This window comes from Setaria italica, chromosome V, assembly GCF_000263155.2.
Source record: "Setaria italica strain Yugu1 chromosome V, Setaria_italica_v2.0, whole genome shotgun sequence".
In the NCBI taxonomy this organism is placed as follows: domain Eukaryota; kingdom Viridiplantae; phylum Streptophyta; class Magnoliopsida; order Poales; family Poaceae; genus Setaria; species Setaria italica.
Window position 1 is genome coordinate 19,463,923 of NC_028454.1, and position 19,388 is coordinate 19,483,310.

General features: G+C 41.7%; 1 protein-coding gene across 7 annotated transcripts in view; it reads left to right on the forward strand.

The window, feature by feature from the left end:
• The window catches only part of LOC101781232 (piezo-type mechanosensitive ion channel homolog), a 35,746-nt gene extending 21,873 nt beyond the window's left edge, over positions 1 to 13,873 (forward strand). For 5 of the 7 annotated variants that reach the window (XM_022826938.1, XM_004968737.3, XM_004968740.3 and 2 more), the window contains 12 exons: positions 695 to 868; positions 3,380 to 3,616; positions 4,384 to 5,928; positions 6,038 to 8,589; positions 8,711 to 9,106; positions 9,566 to 9,724; positions 10,191 to 10,703; positions 10,793 to 10,928; positions 11,480 to 11,624; positions 12,988 to 13,069; positions 13,329 to 13,495; positions 13,612 to 13,873. In XM_022826938.1, the coding sequence (XP_022682673.1) occupies positions 695 to 868; positions 3,380 to 3,616; positions 4,384 to 5,928; positions 6,038 to 8,589; positions 8,711 to 9,106; positions 9,566 to 9,724; positions 10,191 to 10,703; positions 10,793 to 10,928; positions 11,480 to 11,624; positions 12,988 to 13,069; positions 13,329 to 13,430 (6,041 nt within the window). In that variant the 3' untranslated portion in view covers positions 13,431 to 13,495; positions 13,612 to 13,873. Of the gene's footprint in view, positions 1 to 694; positions 869 to 3,379; positions 3,617 to 4,383; positions 5,929 to 6,037; positions 8,590 to 8,710; positions 9,107 to 9,565; positions 9,725 to 10,190; positions 10,704 to 10,792; positions 10,929 to 11,479; positions 11,625 to 12,987; positions 13,496 to 13,611 lie in introns of all 7 variants that reach the window. The other 2 variants (XM_004968738.3, XM_022826939.1) reach the window with 2 other exon arrangements.
• Positions 13,874 to 19,388: the final 5,515 nt, after the last annotated feature.

Below are 19,388 nucleotides of genomic sequence, written 5' to 3' on the forward strand. Positions count from 1 at the left end.
TGGAGAGGGTAGGGGAGGGTGTCCGCCGGCCGGGTCTGGCCGGGGAGGGTGCGCCTGCGTTGGGGTGGGCTCGCGCTGCCGTTGGGCTAGGGTTTCAGGAGAGGTGGGGAGCACGGGAGAGAAGAGGGGTTGGTAGGGAAAGATTAGGATCTGATACCAATTATTGGCCCAAATGATCTCTTTCGCATTAACCACTCATAGATTGCAGTTTGGGGGGTACATATAGAGATAAGGCAGGGTGTAGGTAGCAGGGGTAATTTAGGAATAAGTAGCTACTACATAGATTTATAAGGTGCACATGCACCACCAACTACACCCAACACACACATGACTTATGCTATCAAACTGTGATGTCTCCATAGCAGATGCTCTTATAGTTTATTTTTGTTATCCCAGGATTCGCAAGCCTTAAGTGCAACTTGTAAGCTGTAGGCTCTAGGCATGCAAAATGGTCCTATTCTTCTAAGTATTTGTCTTCAATGTCCTTTAACATTATTATTCTATTCTTTATGTGTCCTCTCATTTGTGTTTACCAAGTCAGGCCTGCAAAAAGTGCAATGTTCTGCATTGTAACCTTTATATTTGTAGTTGGTTCTTCATCTTACTAATCACTTTGTGGAACCTAAAATTAATTCATTGCTGTTGGTAATATACTTGATCTGTACCATTTCTAACTAATCTACTTCTGTCTCAGTGTGCTTTTTCCTGGTGTTTTTGGTGAATCATTCAATCGACAAGAGACTACGCCAGATCTTAGTATTGTTCTGCGAGGTTCATTTTTCAATATTATACATTCTTCAGCTTGAGCTAGTGTCCAGTGCTCTGGAGCGCAGTGGTTCATTAACAATGGAGGTACTCTCACAGTTAGGTGCGCACTCTTATATTTTGTGTTGTATCCATTTCTCTGTAGAGGTACCTTTGTGTGTCATTTATACCGTAAATGGCTACTGAGTGCTATTAAACAATAAAGCTGTTAACCTAGGTCCTTGGGTGAGGCACACAGCAAGGCAATGCATCTCAAACCGCATATCAGGCAATGTGATGGGTTTCTGCCAAAGGAGCGAAGGCTCTGCGGCATGCATATCCAGCCAAGAATGGCTTTATAAAGGAAAAAGAAGGAAAAAAAATGTAAAATGCACTAGGCCTAAATGAAGCTCCTTGACATAGTGGAATGATACTAAATCGCCTGATGTTGGGTTTCTATCCATCTTATCTACAAACTTTACCATGATTCTGAAAGGCGTAAAGACCTGAGACATGAACCTCATGGTCGGGCATGAAGATTGAAAAGTAGGAATGTTGTGGACTCTTTTGTGGGCAAGGTAGACAGCCGCAGGAAAAAGGAGGCGCCAGCATCTGTTGCTGGGCCTAATCCTTGCTCCTGACCTTATCAGGTTGTTAGCAGAGTTAGTTAGGATAAGGATTAGATGACTTTGAGTTTGTTAAGATCAGGTCTCTATCTGTAACAGGGCCGGACTATATATATGAGCCGAGCCTCATTAGAGAAGGGTAAGCAGAAGTAGAACTCATCTGTTCAGAGCCTCCCAGGGAGGGCGAACGTGTTCTGCCCCTGCGCCATTGCTATCTAATAAAGTCCAGTATCTGTTGCCTATCATCTGGTATCAGACGGGACTTTCCTCGGCTTCCTGCTGTCCCTGTGTACCAGCCCCCACCCTCCCCCTGCGCCTGTTCTTCCCTGGACACCGCTTCTGCCCGCCCAGTTGCCGCCATGGGAGATAAATTATACTAATCAAATAAATTGTCTCTTCTCAAAATATAAATCTGAGATCGATTGATAAAAATGTGATAACCGACCAGATTATCTGAAAGAATCTAAGATACAGTTTGTGGATAGCCAGTTACAATTGTGTTTTTAAATCCTTGTTTAAACTTGATAAAACAACAATGGTGAGAATCATGCTCTCGTGCATAAGGTTACCCAAAATGATCATTTAAATGCACTGGGATCTTACATGTGTAACCAGGTTACACATTGGCAGAAGTAGGCTTTTCTGGATTGTTCACTCCAATTGTTTTATCTTTTTTCCCCCTCGAACGACGCAGGAGAACTGCTTGTCATTTCATTAAGGCTCCGTTTGGATGTACATATTGAGATGCTGGAATTGAATTGGGTACCAATACCAAAGCAGACTAGTATTGGAAATGGGTTTCAATACCAAATCTGTTATTTGGAGGCAGATGGAACTGTTAGTTGGAATCGAATAAAATGATGAATACTAATTCATGTTTGGATGTGCATATCGTGGATTTGAAAATTGACCATCACCTCTCCATGGAAGCGGAGCTCCACAACTCCAACCCTTGTTCACTGGCTACGAGTTGGAGGACTGGGATTGAACATACATCACATGGAGAAGATTTGGGCTTAATTTCTTGCACAAAAGAACAGGGAGGTCAGCGCATACCAGTACACGAGGAAGCCAATCCAAGATTGAATGGTTCTGCAGTACCAGTACTAGTAGAGCAATGGGAACGGCCGTGAGGCACAAAGAGGATGAAATCGAATGAGCATCATGCTCCGGGTGGAAGGATGTGTGCCCGGCGTCACGAGAGCACGGATCTGTGCCCAGCGGCACGAGAACTGGTGGAACGGAGAACCTGGAGGCCGTGCCGCACAAGCTCGAAGGCTCCAAGCTCACTCGCGACAATAGCCACCACTGCGGTCGTGGACGAGGGGCTCGCTGCATCTGTGGATTCCACCGCCCATGGAGACGATGAGAGCGGCGGCGCCATTGCCAGGTCGCGCCTAGGTACAGTGGAGGGAGGCAGAGATGGGTCACGGCAGAGGGGTGCAGGGGAGCTGTCGCTTCATGGCTGGCGGAGGGGCGGCGTGGCTTGCACCGGAGGGGAAGCGGCAGGTGCGAGAGAGAGACAGAGAGATGTGGTGGAGGAGGAGAGGCAATTCTAGCGAATACGGAGGGATCGGGGTCGGTATTGCGGGTAAGGGTGCTGCAGGGGGCTGAATACCGCTTGGCATTGGGGAGCGTTTCCAATACCAATTCCTAATCCATCCAAACATCAGGTATTGGAGGAACTCAATACGAATTCCCAATTCTATGCTTCAATATCTACATCCAAACGGGGTGTAAGAAGAAGAAAACATACAAAATGTACAAGGAAACGGAAGAGGCTAGAAAAACCTCTCTCCGCACACCCCACTCACACTAGTGCCACGGCCAAAATACACACAACCTCCTTGCCACAGAAGACCCAATTGTTTTATCTGTCTGTTATTTTTCCTTCTAATGAAGTGATTATATGTTACATGGTGAACCATGGGCATAAAAATTGACATGCTGTTCTTTTGAAGTGAATGATTAATTTCCTATCCTAATCTGCTCCCTGATACATCTTGCAGGTCTCTCAAATAATGCCACAACAAAGGACTTCGTAGGGATAGGCTCAATAGTGTGCTTCTGCGCTGTGCATAGTCATGGTTTTAAGATGCTCTTTTCACTATCAGCAGTTCTGCGGCACACACCTTCTCCACCTGTTGGATTCACAATTCTTAAGGCTGGTTTGAACAAGTCAGTTCTATTATCAGTTTATAGTTCGCAAAATTCGCGAAATGATGAAGACCGCCGTAATTCACATGGTATAACCTCATTGTTTTTTGCATTTTGACTCTTTTTATTGCTAAATTAAAGCATGTAACATGTATAGTTCTCCTAGAATTGAAGTTCCTCAAATATTATCCTTCGGCCATTAATCCTGAACGTCATGGCGAGAGTTTGGAATGATACGCAGCTCTCCTGCGCGTTCGAGAAAGAAATATAATTTTTTTCCTGCAGTGCTGATTTTAGTAGTGTAATAGTATGACTGGAAAGGCTAATGTATTTTTCGTATAAAACTTTGGTCACATCAGAACTTTCCTGTTGCTCACCATTTTATAATATCTTTTTAATAAGATTTGCATTTCTTAAGTGCACTTTCTATAGGTTTGTTCTTATTTGGATAACTGAAACTCCATATTAGCCTAGTAGAGGCACTACATTTAAGAAAAACATTTATTAAAATTTTGGAAGATGTTTATGTTTTTCTCAAATATAATATAACGATGGTTAAGTTGCAGCTTCATTTACCTATTCTTCGTTCAGAAAATAAATAAAAGTTCAATTTGATTGTTAGCTACTATGGAGTGTGTCTGTAGTGCCTTTTCTTTGTTTTTCTTTCTTGTGGGCTTGTTGGGCTCAATTTTTCATACAAGCACAAATCCAAACAAGATGTATGTCAGAGCATCTAGGGTGTCTGCCTTTTTACTTTCTAGTAGGGAAGTCGGATTACATGCAGATTTGGATACAAGATAGGTGCCATTTTTGAAAATCCATAACATGCTATTTCCTTTTTCTGTTCTTTTTGCAGAGAAAAAAATTGCATCATATCTCAGTAAAATTGGTCAGAAATTTCTGTCAGTGTACCGTTCATATGGAACTTATGTGGCTTTTCTGACAATTCTTTTGACTCTATACTTGGTGACCCCTAATTATATATCATTTGGTTACCTGTTTTTCCTTCTATTTTGGATAATTGGAAGGCAGCTTGTGGAAAAGACAAAAAGGCGACTGTGGTTTCCGCTAAAAGTATATGCCGCGGTGGTTTTTATCTTTACCTACAGCCTGAGTGTTTCACCGATCTTTGCACAATTAGTCTCAAAGTTTGTTAAACTATATCCTGATCTGGGATTTGACCCTGAAGCTTCTTTGTTGGAAAATGTTTGGCAATCATTGGCTGTTCTAGTGGTAATGCAACTTTACAGCTATGAACGAAGGCAAAATAGTGACAAGAACTTTGGTGTATCTGATGCTTCGGAATCTGGACTTCTGGGGTTCCTAAGAAGATTTCTGATTTGGCACAGTGATAAGATATTATCAGTTAGTGTCTTTTATGCTTGCCTATCATCCATCAGTTTATCTGGCCTAATTTACCTGTTAGGCCTCATTGTGTTTTGTATGTTACCAAAAGTTTCTCGAATTCCTTCAAAGGTTTACCTTGTCTACACTGGTTTACTTGCTGCATCTGAATATCTTTTTCAAATGGTGTGCAAACCTGCACGAATGTGTCCTGATCAGCACTTCTATGGCTTGTCTGTGTTTCTTGGTCTGAAATATTATGATTCTGGGTTTTGGGGTGTTGAATATGGGCTTAGGGGAAAAGTTTTGGTGATTGTGGCCTGCACCATTCAGTATAATGTTTTCCATTGGTTAGATTTGATGCCAACATCTCTGGTACATAATGGTAAATGGGAAGAGCCCTGCCAGCTGTTTATCTCATCCAATTCACCTTATAGTCCTGTGAGAAGCAATGAAGCAAGTCATTCATCAAATAGGTTTACTTCGCTGTTTTCTAAAGTTCAAGGTCTTATAGGTAGCAGCTCCAGTTCATCTCTGGGTCTAGGCAACACTTCCCAGAAATCAGAGTATGTTGATAATGCCATCAAAGGTTCAGATGTGGACAAAAGATACTCCTTTGCAAAGATTTGGGGATTGTCAAAAGAAAGTCACAACTGGGATAAGAAAAGAATTATTTCTCTGAAAAGAGAAAGATTTGAAACTCAGAAAATAACATTCAAATGTTACATGAAGTTCTGGATAGAAAATCTTTTCAAACTGCGAGGTCTGGAAATTAACATGATTGTGTTATTATTGGCAAGCTTTACATTGTTGAATGTGGTATCGATCTTCTATATCGTGTGCCTCGTAGTCTGCATTCTTATGAACAGAGATCTAATCCAGAAAGTGTGGCCCCTTTTTGTATTTCTGTTTGCTTCTGTCCTAATACTCGAATATTTTGCTCTTTGGAACGATGTGATGCCTTGGTTTCATGATATCAATGACATTGAAGTCAATTGCCGTGAATGCTGGAAGAATTCAAGGATTTTCTTTGACTACTGCTCAAAATGCTGGCTCGGTATGTCATTGGGCCTTTCTTTGCTGTAACTAAATGCTATTAGATGTTATATTAAAGTTCCGCTTAAATCAGAACATTTACTAACTATTTCTGCATCTAAATGATGCAGGGATAACTGTCGATGACCCTCGAATGCTGATTAGCTACTACGTTGTGTTTATATTTTCCTCTTTTAAGCTTCGCTCAGACCGCTTCTCAGTCTTCTCAGACTCAGATACATATCGCCAGATGATGTCCCAAAGGAAAAATGCAGTAGTTTGGAGGGACCTCTCATTGGAAACAAAAAGCTTTTGGACATTTCTTGACTATGTACGGCTTTATGCTTATTGCCATTTATTAGACATAGTTTTGGCATTAATCGCTATCACCGGTACACTAGAGTATGATGTTCTGCACCTTGGCTACCTTGGATTTGCTCTGGTTTTCTTTAGAATGAGACTTGAAATATTGAAGAAGAAGAATAAGATTTTCAAGTATTTAAGGATGTATAATTTTGCTCTCATTGTTTTGTCACTTGCCTATCAATCTCCTTATGTTGGGCAGTTTAGTTCTGGCATGTGTGATCAAATTGACTACCTGTATGAAATAATTGGATTCTACAAGTATGACTACGGTTTTAAGATAACATCACGGTCAGCTTTTGTTGAAATAGTGATCTTCCTATTGGTGTCTGTTCAATCCTACATCTTTAGCTCTGGTGAGTTTGATTATGTGTCAAGATACCTTGAAGCAGAGCAAATTGGTGCTATGGTCCGCGAGCAGGAAAAAAAAGCTTTAAAGAAAACCGAGCAGCTGCAGCATCTTCGCAGGTCTGAGGAGCATAAACGTCAGCGGAACATGCAAGTGGAGAGGATGAAGTCTGAGATGTACAATTTACAAAGTCAGCTTAACAGAATGAACTCTTTCACGCCAATAAATGATACATCACACAATGAGGGCCTGAGGCGGAGGAGGAATACTAAGCTGTATAGCGATACTGATACCCTACATGAAGATAATGAGACTGGATCACCAACAAAGCAAGATAAGATTGGAAGCACAGAGTCAGCAGAGTCCTTTGAATTTTCTATAGCAGATACACAGAAGAACATGAGAGATTTGATGTTCCAGCACTCATCTGATACTATGAGATCACCAATCAGGGGGAGAAGTGACGAATTTGTGCTCACTGATAATATTAGAAATTCCCTGGGTTCGACACCTGAGATCACTGAGTTTGAGGAGAGTGATGAAAAAGTTAATTATAATTTATCCAAATGGGAGAAGGCAAGGGGACAACCTAAGGAAAACCCACTAAAATCAGCTGTACAATTGATTGGTGATGGTGTCTCCCAAGTTCAGTCATTTGGAAACCAGGCAGTCACAAATATTGTTAGCTTCTTGAACATTGATCCAGATGAACCACACTCCAATGAGCATCCTGCAGAAGGTGACATTTATGATGTTGTTGAAAGTCAGACAGAAACACAAGATGGGCAGCTGCCGAGAACACATTCAGTTTCAGACACCTCAGGGACTAAAGTGAAATCAAGCATGCCAATTGGTGTGATCTTTCGGTATATATGGTATCAGATGCGAAGTAATTATGATTATGTTTGCTATTGCTGTTTTGTTCTGGTTTTTTTGTGGAATTTTAGTTTGCTATCCATGGTGTACCTTGGGGCACTTTTCTTATATGCTCTTTGTGTGAACTATGGCCCAAGTTACTTGTTTTGGGTCATCATTCTGATATACACTGAGCTCAACATTCTGTCACAGTACATATATCAGATTATCATTCAGCACTGTGGTTTGAATATACATTTATCACTTCTCCAGAGATTAGGTTTCCCTGTCGATAAAATAAAGGCATCGTTTGTTGTCAGCATATTGCCTCTCTTTTTAGTCTATATATCCACTCTCTTGCAGAGCTCTATTACTGCCAAAGATGGTGAATGGGTTCCGGTAACAGAATTCAGTTTTCTCAGCACAAGAAACAACATTGAAGAGAAACGCTGTATCCCTTACAGTTGGAGAGAGAGGCTAAAAAGTTTGCACTTGCCCATAATGAATCTCTTAAGGATGATCATTAGAGGCTTATCTAGATATTGGATGTCATTAACACATGGAGCAGAATCGCCACCATATTTTGTGCAAGTTACAATGGAGGTAAACCATTGGCCAGAAGATGGAATCCAGCCAGAGAGGATAGAGTCAGCCATAAATAGGGTGCTTGCTATTGCACATGAAGAAAGATGCCAGGCTAACTTGCCTGCCTCTTGCCACTGTTGTAGCAAAGTCCGGATTCAAAGTATTGAGAAAAGCAAAGAAAATTCTAATATGGCTCTTGCTGTACTAGAAGTTGTTTACGCTGCTCCTTTAGAATGCCAACCAGCAGGATGGTACAAATCACTCACTCCAGCAGCTGATGTAGAAAGGGAGATTCATGAGTCACAGAAAGCTGGACTTTTTGATGAAATAAATTTTCCTTACCCAATTGTCTCAGTGATAGGTGGGGGTAAAAGAGAGATCGATCTTTACGCATATTATTTTGGTGCTGACCTGGCAGTTTTCTTCCTTGTTGCGATGTTCTATCAATCTGTCCTAAAAAATAAGAGTGAGTTTTTGGAAGTTTACCAGCTGGAGGATCAGTTCCCGAAAGAATTTGTATTCATCTTAATGGTGAGCGCACCTTCCCATTAACACTGTTATTTGTACTTACAAGCTAATTTAGTAATTTACTGTTTAAGTTTCATCTTATGAGCTCTTGCCTCCCTTAGTAACTGTACTACCTTTCTTGCAGGTTCTCTTTTTCTTAATAGTGGTTGACCGCATTATATATCTATGGTCCTTTGCCACCGGGAAAGTTGTTTTCTATCTTTTTAACCTTGTGCTTTTCACATATTCAGTCACTGAATATGCTTGGGGAATGGAGTTAGCTCACAGGGATGTTGGAGGACTTGTACTACGTGCTATCTACCTTACAAAATCAATTTCCCTAGCACTGCAGGCATTACAGATCAGATATGGCATTCCAAACAAGAGCAACTTATATAGACAATTCTTGACTAGCAAAGTAACACAAGTGAATTACTTGGGCTTCCGGCTGTATCGAGCTTTACCATTCTTGTATGAATTGCGGTGTGTGCTTGATTGGTCTTGCACAACCACATCATTAACCATGTATGATTGGCTAAAGGTATGTATTGATTGTCGATATTCTTTTGTGGTTACATGGTTAATCATCACTTTTTTTTTGGGATATAGGCCCTGAAACAAACCTTAAAGTATGTTGAACCACTATATGTGTCTTAGTATGTTGTGAATGATGCACAGTTACATAACTTCTTGAAGCATTTCCCATGCAAATGGTTCCTTTCCCACCTTTTTGTTTTAGCAATCTGACATTAAACGTAGCATGTTTCATGATTAAATCACGAATTACAAATAGCTGAACAAACTTTATTACTATCTTATTATAAAGGACCCAAAGGGGTCATGAGATGGGTAAAGGACCCAAAGGACCCCCTAGCTTCTCTTTCTCTTCTCTCCTTTTCTGGAAACCCCATTTCCAACAATTTATTTATTTGTCCTTTACAGTATTGTTTTCATTGCTACATAAAATGTTGCAATATGATACTTTTATTCATCTGAACAGTTGGAGGACATATATGCAAGCTTGTTTCTTGTGAAATGCGATGCAATTTTGAATAGAGCAAATCATCGACAAGGAGAAAAGCAAACAAAACTGACAAAGTTCTGTAGTGGGATATGCTTATTCTTTGTACTTATTTGTGTTATTTGGGCTCCTATGTTGGTATGTGCATACAACAATCTTCCACAATAGTTACATTTATTTGTATTTTTTTATTCATTTACAGTCACATTTCCTTTTATTTACAGTCGCATTTCCTTTTCCATGACAACACAAACACTAGTTGTTTAACTGGATACTTGTTGCATCTGTATCTTTATTTTTATGGTTTTAACAAACCATAGAGCAATGTCCCTCATTTTGTTCCTCAAATATACTTTCCATTGAGTAGAGAAAACAAGATATACCTCAGTAACAGCCTTTCTCTACCATATGATTCAATTGTGCATACTTACTTTGCTAATAGCGAAAGCTAACGATTTCAAGCATTTATGTTGTTCCCCTTTTCCCTTGGTCAAATGGTTACCATTGACTTCCCTGAATTCAAATTTTGTTCTTGTATACCCAGTCTAACCTGTATAAGCTCTTGCAATGTTTGAGGATGCTTCTTTGTCTTCCAAAATTTCAGATTTACAGTAGCGGTAATCCTACAAATATTGCCAACCCTGTTATTGATGTAAGTATTAAGATTGATATAAAGGCACTTGGTGGAAGATTAACCTTGTTTAAGACCACCGCTTGTGAAAAAATACCCTGGAAGTACTTGAAGGCCTACGGTGATGTTGATCCTCTAGGTTACCTAGGGGCATATAATGTCGATGACATTCAGCTGATTTGCTGTCAACCTGATGCATCAACAATGTGGTTGATACCTCCTCCAGTCCAAAGCAGATTTATCCAATCCCTTGGGAGAGAAACACTTTTTGAAAAGATGGAACTTATTTTAAATTGGGATTTTCTCAGAGCTCGACCAAAAGGGAAGGAATTAGTGCGATATGAATCCCCTATTGAACACTGCCCGAGTGTAGATGATGTTAAACAAGTGCTTAATGGAACTACAAACAGCTTCAGCATAATTGATGCTTACCCTAGGTACTTTCGGGTTACTGGATCAGGTGAAGTTCGACGACTAGAAGCAGCGGTATGCAGCAAAATTCTGGACTTACATTTTTTGTTAGCTTTCCTTAACAAAAGCTAAATTGTTTTGTTATGTTATGTCCATAACTGCAGATAGATTCAGTAAGTGGTGAACTGCTATTGAATAATGGTACTTCTTGGTGGTCATTCTATACAAACCCCTCAGATTTGGCAGGCTGTCAAGGGTTGAATGGTCCCATGGCCATAGTTGTGTCTGAGGAGACACCTCGTACGTATCTATCCTTGATCTCAAATTTGATGAGTTCCCTGCCAACTCTAGCATGGCCAATAATAGCTGATAAAAATGATTTATAAGTTAGCATTGTTTGAATTATTGATCGTTTAACAAACACAAATATCTAGTAATGCTACTCGTCTCTGGCATTGCCTCAAACTTGTGTCTGATATACTGACAGTTGCTTTTGTTTTCTTGCGCTTTCAATGCATGACATTTGTATGATGTGGTGTAACTTTGAAAAAAAATTAGCAGCACATCTCGACTTTCATATTTACAATGAGTTCGTAAATTTGGGCTTATTTGATTTAGGTATGATGACAAACCCACACAAAAGGTGATCCAATGGTTTTCATTGTTGGCAGAGATTTAACTTAGATTTCTGTATATTTCATTTTTTTAGTTTAGTTTGTTATTTTTAATTGATTTCCATTATCATATGAACTCAAATGTATGCTAAATAGTTTAGTTGTAATTCTATCAGAACAAACTTTATCTGCTATCATCGTCCTCCTAACAATTTACGTATATTTTTTTCTCTTCAGAGGGCATTATTGGTGAAACACTCAGCAAATTTAGCATATGGAGTTTATACATTACTTTTGTTTTAGCTGTTGCAAGATTTATTAGGCTGCAGTGCTCAGACTTGAGAATGAGAATACCATATGAGAATCTTCCATCTTGTGACAGGTATTTCAGATGTGTGAGAATGTTCTACTTTATTTTGTGGGTATAGAGAGAGCTTTATAAGTAAACAACAGTGGAAAAAGGTCAAAATTTGAACAAGTATCTGTGTAACATTTGGTCTCATGTTTTTGGGAAAGAATCTATCTCTAATTCTACCATCAATTTTTTCCTTAATTGGTTTATCCAACTGATTCCAAAATTCCTCCATAACATGCTAATGTTGGGGGTCAACATCTAAAAAATGTACGACCTCCCCTACTTCTTTCTTTATCCTCATCCAGTTCCTCTTCCATTCTTTTGATTTGGGAACACTAGAGCCTCATTTTTTATCTCTTAAATGGGAACACTAAAGCCTCCTTTCGGGAATGTAGAAATTTTGAAGGATTCATTTCCCATAGGAAAGTTTCCTATCAAGCCATTTGGAACAAAGGATTGGAATCACAATCTTATGAAATTCATCTTGGACTAGCTTGTTGTATAGGAATTTTGGAGTATTTCTAGATGAGGTCCAACCTCATGGATAAAAGTTTAACTGATCCAGTTCTGCAAATGATCATTTGATTTCTCTATCCTTCATTACCCAATTGCATTCTGCAAAATCTTGTGTTTTTTCTATTCTTGCGATCGAAATAGGCCCTAGACAACCACAATAATAAGAGGAAGTTTCATACTTCCAAGCTCCTCTCACCAAATCAACTTGCATCAGATGCTAAGTTTTCACATTGTTGTTTCAACTGCTGGCACGATGCAACAGTGTTCTAATAAGTTGCTTGTGCTTGTAATCATCATTGTGAGAGATCAATTGCACAGAGAGCATGATGGTGGCTGCCAGGAGTGCACAGTAGAGGAGGAAAATCTTGGCACCGTCCACAATGGCAAGCTGTCACCATAACATCCATGTGTTAAAAGGTGTCCTGTTATTCCAGCCGTCTCTGTTGTCACTAGTCTTTGGTGCTGCCATGTATTGCTGCACCACACCCTCCCCTTGACTGAATCAGTTCACCCAGAACCACAGATGTGACTGCAGATGGCATCTGTTCACACCTTATAGCAGCATATGTTAGATTCTAGGGGTGACGTGAGATAACTTTGCCCCAAAAGGCCAAAACTATGTCCTAATTCAAAAGTTCAGGCATATGCACATCTCTGAAGCCCTAATTTTCTGCGTTACTGATGTGCAAATTTATGCTGCGGAAATGATAAAGTTGAAAGCCAATCTTTTTCGCGTTCTACCAAACAAATTGAACAGGCTGCAAAACAAAATTCAAATGGTCACAGTACAAACATACTGACACATTTTTGGAATGTATTTTATGGCCAATGTTTGTTTTTCTAGGATTAAGAATGATATACCTGCCTTTTGTAGGCTACTCGACATCTGTGAAGGCATTTATGCAGCAAGAGCTGAAGGCGAGTTAGAAGTGGAAGAAGTCCTATATTGGACATTGGTAAACATATACAGATCACCACATATGCTGCTTGAATACACAAAACCTGACTAGGGCCTCCTGTCCTTTAAAGGAAGTGATTTCGCAAATATTCTCCAAGTACTGTACTAGTAGACTAACATTCTTTCCTTTGAATATCACAAGGAAGCTAGTTTGATAGTCCTCACCCTTCTGCTTTCACGTTTCATAGAACAAGATCATGCAAATAGGCCTTGTAGTTATCCGTTTATTTTTGCTAACATGTATATATGGTTGACAGTTGTATTTGTTTGGAAAATTTATACATCAGAGTTTGATTGTGAAAGTTATCTCAAGCTACCAAAATGCGTTAGAAATTGTGAAGAAAGAATCCATGCCATGATCTAGCAACACAAAATGTCTTCAGATATATTTGCATGATCTTCAGATCTTAGTTCATTTACCCAGGTATGCCAAGATTTTCTGATTTTCTGTTCTATATGCCTGTGAAATTCGCGTTGATCATTGTTCAATATGTTTCTCTTGATTTTGCTGCTCATATATACATCTCATTATGAATGCAGGCATTTTTCGGTGCTTCAATACTATCCATGGTTGATGTGGAATGGTTGAGACATGGAGTTGTAGCCGCAAATTTGAAATATCCATGGTTGATGTGTATCTTGATAGTCTAATACTAAGAGTTTGGATTAGTTGATGCAACTCTGTATTTACACCTAATATTAGTCAAATGGATGTAGATTGCAGTGCCTTTTATGTGTACATTCTGTTGGATGTGGTTCCAAATTGCGATTCATAAGGTCTGGTTGGAGGTTTTCATTTTGAGTTACTGGGTTAGTTCACATGCATGCTGCCAGCTCTATTAAAATTGTCTACCGTGTTTATTGCACTAATCGTGTGGAAAAGTTATCCAATGATTTTCCCAAAAAAAAAAAGACAAAAGGTTGAAGAATTATCTCTGATAGTTACGAAGAAACTTGAGATAATTTTGGAAAACTTGGTGTGCTCATTATTGTAGTGTGCTGAATGTTAATTTGAAATAAGAACATTTCATTTGATTTTAAGTTGCATTGGTGCAATTACATCTGTTTGGATGGTCTATGTTAGACAGTGTACGTGTCTTGCGTGCTTGGGTCATGTGCCCGGCCCGGCCCTAGATATGGTTGGTTAGAGATATGAGATCTTGTTTTGGTTCTATTTCTATACACCTCAAAATCTCCTCACATACACGTGTGTAGCTACTTCTACATGCGTATATAGGATGAATCTCACCCAACGAAAAGTACATACATATTAGTATGTGATGATAGTAGACCATCGGTGGTGGTTTATACATTGAGTATGTGATCATACATAGTGTCAATGTACAATTTTTTATATACTAATAACAAGGTATAATCAAAATATATTTAAAAACTAGGTATAATCAAAATATATTTAAAAACTAGGGGTGCTTTTGAAATTTTTCATATATATTTTGCTTTGGAGTATTCTAGAATTAGTGTGTGAACATACTCAAAGTGATAAATAAGTATGTAGATATACGCACGGTGGTATACTGATGATGGGAGTAATTACACGCATCCTACGCTCTCGCGCACAATCAATCAACCTATTATTTTCACGCAATTTCCATTGCTTTCGTGGTATCACGTATCTGGTTTCCATCGGATTAACCACCTTCCGTTGTCTAGCGCGTTGATCCTGGCGTTGCTCCTCCCTATGCGCACCTTCCCTACGCTACACCATGGTCGATGAGTCCTCGCCGCCTGTCGAATCTTCCCCTTTCGCTGCTGCTAACGCGCAGCGCGTTGCCGACTAGCCCCATTGAAGCACGCCACCGACGATCGCAAGGCCAAGGAGGCTCATTTCCACGTGGCTAAGGAGGCCCACAACGCCACCCTTGCGGCCGAACAGAAGGTCGCAACCGCGGCCAAGGAGCAGGACGCGGCTTATGGGTGTTTGTACACCTTGTGCAAGCGCGCTGCCGCCACTCCACCTGAAGATGATGATCACGTCCCTGATGCCGAGGACAGTAATGCGTCACAGGTCTCCGTCCCTCAGCAGCCCAACGTCCTCGACGCCCTGCTAATCCGTGAAGCCGTTGCTGTCATAAATCTACATGTGCAAGCTATTGCGGTGTAGAATATCCACGAGCTCATCCTCGACGTGTCATCTTCCTTCTACCCTGCTAGCGTGAGGCCTTCCTCCTCATCCTTGGGAAGTACTCCCTTAAGGATCACGTCCTCACCGATGCGGCCACCCCCGACTCAAGCGCATGGACTGTGTCGTCAAGATGTGGCTCATTAGCGCCATCACTGCTGACCTCGCCAACGTTGTGCTGGAGCACGGCACCTTTACTTGTGCGGTGCAGCTCGCTATCGACCCAAGCAAGTCGCAACAACCCTCTCTTCCGGCTGCAACAACCCTCTCCGGTTCAGGTGGTGGTAAGTCGCCATCTTCTTCATCCACGCTGCAACAACCCAAGCAGCCGCAACAGCCTACCACTAGCTCCAGGGGCGGCAAGCGTGGCAAGTGCACCGGTGGCAAGGCTCAGGGCAGCGACAGCAACACCGATAGCTCCAGCTCCGTTGCATGCGGCGTAGGCCAACCTTTGGAGACGGGCCAGGCTCCCAGCCCCTCCTGGCCCACTATCAGAACCCTTGGTCCGGGTCCATCCACGTGTGGCCTGGAGCAAAGGGCCTATCCGCTCGCATGCGTCTTGCTGGCCCAGTCCAGCAACCCCAGGCTTTCCTGGCAGGTTGCTAGGGACAGTGGGCTGCGATCCAAGGGTAGGGGTAGGGGCCACTGTCCGGCACTCCGGCGCCTACTAGTCATGAACCTTTGTCTAGGCTAGCACAATCATTAGTGGTTTCGTGTAATAAAAGTCCTAGCGACTCTCTTTCTCATGCTTGTCAGTTTGCGCGTCATACTCGTCTCCCTTTCATACTTCGTCATCGCGAACTAGTCATAATTTTCAGTTAATACATTATGACCTTTGGACATCGCCTATTATTAGTGTCTCTATATGACCTTTGGACATCGCCTATTATTAGTGTCTCTAGTTATTCTTGATGATTGCTCGCACTATCTTTGGATATTCTTGTGCGCCTCAAGTCTGACACCATTGCCACTCTAGCTAACTTTTTTTTCTTATGTGTATACACAACTTGGCATAATGATCAAGGGAGTACAATGCAACAATGTCCATGAGTTTGATAACTTCCGCGCCCGTGCATTCTTCCTTTGCCACAGCATTCATCTTCTCATGTCTTGCCCTTACACCTCGCCTCGGAATGGTAAAGCCAAGCATATTATTCGCACTAACAATTTTGTCCGATCCCTGGTCTAGGCCAGCATCCCCCCTCCTATTGGGTTGAGGATCTTAGCACAGCAACGTACCTCCTGAACATTGTGCCCACCAAGACACTTGGCTTGTCTATGCCCCATTATGCTCTTTTCTAGACTTCCCAATCCTATGAGCACCTTCATGTCTTTGGTCTTCCTTGGTTATTCTCCACACCATAAGGGATATCGTTGTCTTGACTAGCGATCTAACCGCATCATCATCTCGAGACATGTCATCTTTGAGGAGTTCTCCTTTCCCTTCTCCGAAGACACATCTCCCCTACTCATGAGGATTTTGAGTTCATGAACAATTCTACTATTGATGTGCTAGCCCCAGTAGGAGTGTCATGTTGTTTCTCCCTGCAGGAACCCTGGAGCATCCCTTGCACAACCATGTGCGTGTTGGAGGTATGCCCTAGAGGCAATCATAGAGATGATGATATTCCATTTGTATCCATGATTTGTATATTGTGTTCATTGAATATCCATTAAAGGCTACTTGAATTGATTTGCAATTATGTGAATTGTATGTGAAACTCTTTACTTGTATGGTTATTCTAAAGTTGTCCCTAGTCGGAGTTCATGTGAGGACACACATGAATATTAGACTAGCACATGTATTAGTTGATGACTATGTTTCACAAGTCATGGACATGGAGATGTTGAACTAATAATGTGGACACATGTGGAGACATGTGCTAGGACTGACCCAACACGAGAAGAAGTTATCTCTTTAAACAACATATACACTTTGTCCTTAGACCTGAGATTGTCGCATGTATTCTAGATGTGGATCGACCTACTTAGGGGCTATCAAACGCTACGCCGTAACAGGGTAGTTATAAAGGTAGCTTTCGGGTTTGTCAAGAAGCATGCTATGAGACATGGTCAATCAAGATGGGATTTGCCCCTCTCTGATTGAGAGTGATATCTCTAGGCCCCTCGAGTGATCGGATCCGAAAATGCATGGCCATGCTACGTACGGTTAAGAGTTAACCCACAAAGGGATTCCGAATAACAGGATCGAGAAAGAGCGGTCGGCTTGAAGCTAGACCAAATATCATGAGGCAAAGGGAATAGCATGTATATTATGTTGTGATGGTTCGTCTGGTATGATCTTCGTGTGCGTATAGGAGTTGGCACGTCTTGCTAGAGGCCGCTGCCGACTATTGGGCCGAGTAGGAGTACTTAGGCCATGTCTATACGTATCCGAACCTATAGGGTCACACACTTAAGGGGCTAGAAGCCCAATTCGGATCTGATCCGAGTTGGATTAGGTTTAGAAGTACTGATGGGCCTCGGACCCAGAGGCCCGTTAGGAACCTCTATAAATAGAGGGGGTGGGGGCGCCCTAGGGTTTACACCTTTTGGCGAAACACATCTGCCGCGCCTCCCACGCCCTCGCCTGTTGCAACTCGCGGATCTAGCAGTCCGGCTTGCGACGCTTCCTCCCTGCACGTGTGGATACCTTGGAGGTGTTGCGCTTGCAGCACTTGGACGAGCCGCCGACGAGCCACGACGAGCCGCCGACGAGCCACGACGAGCCACGACGAGCCGACGACGAGCCACGGCACGAGGGCGATCTTGCTGCACGCGGACGAGCTGCTGAGGAGCTGCTTGATGTTGACGTGATCGACTACGTACGACTACGTTGATCGACTACGTACGACTACGTTGATCATCTTCACTACATCGACGCAAATCTACATCTTCCGCACCAGTAGTGCGTCGAGTGGTAATCTCGTGATCCTTATACGGCAGTTCTTCCTAGTTTTACGCGGTAGAAATATTGATTTGCGCTAGTGTAGCCTACCTCGTAACCCAACAGTGGTATCAGAGCCGTAGCTGTTTAGTTTTGGATTCCGGATGTGTGAAAATGGAGATATGCGAGTTTTCAGTTTGATGTATGTCCTGGTTTCGTACTCTTGCTGCAATGGTAGTGTAACGACATACTCCTACCGGTCGGTTTCCGCCATCGGAGTTAAGTGATACACGTAAATCCAGTTGCAGTGAGCGAAGATCAATATGATTGGTCGAATTGAAATCCAGGGTCATACGCCAGGCGCATTAGATGTGCAAAAGTAGATGGGATCTACTACCGGGGTCAGGATTTTTGCCGTATGCGTATGCTTCGGTAAATCAGCCGTAACTTTTCGGTACGATCTCGGATTGGGGCGAATTTTATATGAAAATTGATCTACAGAAAAAGTTACACATAAAATTCAATGGCTTTGCCGTTTTTGGCAAAATTAGATTTTCCAAATTCGGCTTGGAAGATGGAGTTTCAGGCATCCGAAGTTTGGAACGTTAGAACGCCTAACTCTATTTTGCAGGATGTATGTATATATCTTGTGATCAGTATGGCCCCTTTGTGTATGTGATGCATGTGTGTAACTCATTCGTGACCTGCGTGTCGCGCGTACGGAAACACGGCAGGAGCCACATGTGTTGTCACCTTAATGTATTTAATGGTCTGCGTACCAATCTGTGATGATCCAAGCAACTATGTAATCTTCATTACTAGCTTCTTTACTAGCTATTAGGCGTAATAGCATGTTCTAGTTCTTGGAGGACTCATCACCAGGAGGATGGCGCACATGGAACATGGAGATGGAGATCACCATGGTGAACAGATTCTATGGAGATGGAGATCACCATAAGAAAAACGGGTCATACTGTGTCACAACTGTGTGAATGCTATTCTGTTTATGTTTTACTTTCTGCATGCTATGATGTTAGAAGTAGAATGATCCCTCACAAAGTTTAAGTTAGTATGCCCTCCCAACTAAAACTTGCACCATCCCATGTCTTGTACAATTAGTGGTGGGTCTATGAAATTAGGGTACCACTAGTTTTCCTTGACTAGACGGGTTTGTGTCGGACACTTACGCGCATAAGGGTTGGTTTGCTTAACAAGGTTATCTTAACGGTTAAGGACCTTGGGGCATAAAGGTTGGGTGCCGAGACATAGAGATGTCACCCAACAACAGGA